The 3,813-nt window shown below is 40.0% G+C and overlaps 1 protein-coding gene across 1 annotated transcript in view; it reads right to left on the reverse strand.

Moving 5' to 3' along the window:
* The window catches only part of LOC107672430 (vascular cell adhesion protein 1-like), a 31,152-nt gene extending 28,763 nt beyond the window's left edge, over positions 1-2,389 (reverse strand). Inside the window, exon 1 of the mRNA XM_016465617.1 lies at positions 2,158-2,389. Within this exon, the coding sequence (XP_016321103.1) occupies positions 2,158-2,257 (100 nt within the window). The 5' untranslated portion in view covers positions 2,258-2,389. The remainder of the gene's footprint in view (positions 1-2,157) is intronic.
* Positions 2,390-3,813: the final 1,424 nt, after the last annotated feature.

Raw genomic sequence — 3,813 nt, forward strand, 5'->3', positions numbered from 1 at the left:
GTTTGAATTGGAACAGTACTTGGGCGACGACTGATGACGTTTCACAAGTCCACAAGAACACAAGTACAGACAAGTGCCTTGTCCAAATACCCACACTTGCAGTCTTGGCCACAGGAAGTAAGTGCGCAAGACTGTCCCAGGTCTTAAAAACGCTAGAGTGCAGTGCCCTTAACGCACACTAAACCCACACTATCTCGAATACCACTCTGGAGCGCTATTCGAGGCTTAGTGTATCCCATCATGCATCATGTTCTGGAAATAAATCGTGAGACATTTTGCCGAGATCCCGCGAGAGGTCACGGAAACCTTTCCAATGCAAGTTAAATATTAATATAATAATTAGATATTACATATAATTTGGTAGAAAAACTGTTTTTACGTTTTATTGGTGCAAAGATGAGTAGTGGTGATATTTATTTTGTACAACATTTGCAACTGCTTTTTATCACTTAATTAGAAGCACCACAAATTAAAATTGTCATGTTATAGAGACACTGAACAGACATTTAGAAGTTGATTTTAAAATGCAAAGTATTTAAAATTAAAATTAAAATAAAGCTATGTAAACACTTGCATTTTTACAACACTACAAGTGTGTCCTATCAGGTAATGAAAAGTTCTACACACACTTGTGGTCTTCATGCTCACTTGAACACTTGGACCAAACACAGGAAATACGTCATATAAGTAGTCAAGTGCAAAGACTGCAAGTGCAGGTATTTGGACAAGGCAAAGGCCCTGTCCCAAATGGCACCCTAAACCCTCGCGGTCTTCCTCTGAGTCCGCACTTTCATGAGGTAATGCCGCTTTGACTGTCGGGTAGAAATCTGCTGCGGAGCTCGCCCCAGTGGGGGCTCGGCAGAAGTGCGGATCGAGGGTGCATAACAGCCGCAAAGGGGGCGCTTTCAAAAAGGGAGCACCCTTCTGAACGCTAAAATGATAAATGGGACACCCTACGGTCTCTTGGACTTAACGGACACGCGCACGCGGTGGCCATTGTAAGTCCGTAAGACCGCAAGTGCACATGAAGTGTTCCATTTGGGACAGGGCCAAGAACGCATATTGAGAAACGGCTCTGATTTGGGTGTGTCTAATAAGGGAGACATGCTAAATGTGCAGGGCAGGGGTGCCTCCAGGACAGGTTTGAAAACCACTGATGTAGAACATTATAGTATAATGTTCTACATCAGTGGTTTTCAACCCTGTACTGTCCCTGCCCTGCACATTGTGTACTTACAATACATCCATGAAGATGATTTCTGCCCGAGCCCCGTCGGATTGCATCGGCTGTGAGGATGAAGACAACAACTCCCATGATTCCACTCTCAGTCACGGCGTCATCAAATACGCCTTTGTTTCTTTTGAATACGCGCCCTCTAGCGGCGAAAACTTACATATGGTGCCTTTAAGAGATTTTAAAATGTGCATTGCGCCGTCCTCTGGTAACGTTAGGCTTTTTACAGGTGATCTTCTTCAAATACTGGAATGGGTCAAAACGTCCGGTGCCAAACGCAGATAAATGACTCTAACGTTACTCGAGGTGTAGACAAAACTAAAAGTAACTTAGTCCGGTCTTTAAAGTATTTATACGAATTATATGGATTTACTTTTATAAGTCTTTAGGCCCTTAAAAGTAACCACAAAACCGACAAGCTCGTGTTTTCACCAGACAATAGAGACGCGTTCGACTGATGAAGTAACCACGGCAACGCGGCAACGTAACGTAGGCTAATGCTGGGCGGTACATCGACTAAAATGTCTAAAAAGTTATTTTAATAATCCTGACGCCTCTGAAAGTCATTATATCGCCTGTTCGCACCCTTATCTGTGAGCTAATTCAGAACAGACGGCACTTAAGATACTGAACGGGCAGACACAACCGCTTGTTAGTTGTTAAAGATTGTTTCATGATAATACTTTTAATCTGACCATATAGCATTAAAATAGTATGGCAGTCTCAGAGGCACTGTTGTCAATGAACATTTCCGTATGCAGTAGCCTTTTTTTTTTTCAAACAAGATTAACAAAAGGTATGCAGTAGCCTACCACTCGTGCTTTGAACCGGTGACACAAAACAAGCGAAATAAGAAAGCGAGTGGCGCAGTTATTGTCGACATTTTGTAGACTAGTCAAACGAAATATTTTGAAAACACTCACCTGTGACTAGTGAGAAGTGCAGGAAACTAAATCCGACTAACGTTAGTCGCATATAGAAAACCCGAAAAGATGTGGTGAGAGAAAACGACCCCTTCTGCATTTTAAAACAATGTTAAACTCCAGTCCTGAGCTTTAGAAACGAGATGTATTTCTGCGATACACTTCACCCAGTGAGAGATTAAAAGTGAGAATGACCACGTGTTTGGTCAGCAGAACTGCCCTTCCCCTTGGTGGCGATGTGAGGAGGAGGATTACTGGAATGCCCCTTAATTATTTGGGACTCAACTCTCCTTCACATTTCACATAACTTTACTTCCACTTATACATTCACAATGACCCTTAATGACTGTGACACACTGGAATTTACCGGAGTTTCAGTGTTTTTTTGTTTGTTTGTTTTTTGTACTGTATTAAAAAGGGGAGACTGGGGCTAGATGTGTGCTAGGTTTTAGTAGGCTGGGAGTAAAAAAAACAAAAAAACACTTTTCTTTAGCAGTGGTTTTGTATGTTGTTAGGCTATCTAATTCTAGCCTAATTTCAGAACTCTATTAAATTAGTATAATATTTTTTCATTTTATAACCAAATAATACTTTTGTAATAATGCTTAAACAAGTGAACACAATAAAACCACTGACATACATTCAGATGTTTGCTTACCTCATATGATGTGACAACATGTCTCACCAAGACTTTAGCATAAGCGCATAGAGAAAATGACTTTCAATAAAGAGAAAAAAAATCACTGTATTACAAAACCCTTATCTGGTCTTCCCTGCTTATTAGATCCACTTTATGACAATGCAGAACTGGCAACACTTTTTTCATTCAAGTTTTAATAAATGTTGAGATGTCCATCACATGTTTACATACTGAATGTGAAATGTTCTTTAAATCAGAGCTGGCCAGACACAGAGTTGCTGCAGTTTTTCCTGATCTATTGCCGACTTGTTCTGTGTTTGTTTTAATAAATTAATTAATAAAGGCATGCAATTCCCAAACATGTTTCTGTAGGTTCTGGTTAATTTCTATGGGTGAAAATAATTGTGTTCCACAAGAATCCGGAAAGGTGGGGGTAAGTTGGTTTGATTCTGATAAGAAGTCAGGAAGCACTAAAGTCTCTGAGATTGTGCGTATTTGGAGTATTGAGTTCTCACTGAAAAACAGAGTACCCTGTGTCTTCTCAGTGAACTGAGGCACCCATAGCTTTACAAGCTTTAATACCTAACAAGTCATCTCAAAAGGAGGCTTTATGTTATTAACGTCACAGTTTTTCTTTAGGCTAAAACATGTCGGTGAAGGGGCAACTCATAATGAGACTTCTATTTTAACAAACCGCATAAGAAATCTGATGAGACTTGCAGCATAATTTTGTTTATTTCTTTGATGTCAGGATGAGGAAGGCTTTATAGTCTCAGGGGGGAGAATGGAATGCATTGAGACAGCAGGATAGATAACACAGATCAAGAGAGAATTCCTCTGAGTTTCTACATAAGCAACAGCTCACCAGCAAGGGAGGTGTTGTAACATATTCAGACCAACAGCATGATTATGAGTGTGATAATGCTTTTATACAACACTTTAATACACAATAGAGGGACTTACATTTAAATACAATATTGACAGTTACTTCTTGCTTCAAAATAGTTCCAAATGAA

The sequence above is a fragment of the Sinocyclocheilus anshuiensis genome, unplaced genomic scaffold, assembly GCF_001515605.1.
Source record: "Sinocyclocheilus anshuiensis isolate Anshui unplaced genomic scaffold, SAMN03320099.WGS_v1.1 scaffold1430, whole genome shotgun sequence".
NCBI classification, from domain to species: Eukaryota; Metazoa; Chordata; class Actinopteri; order Cypriniformes; family Cyprinidae; genus Sinocyclocheilus; species Sinocyclocheilus anshuiensis.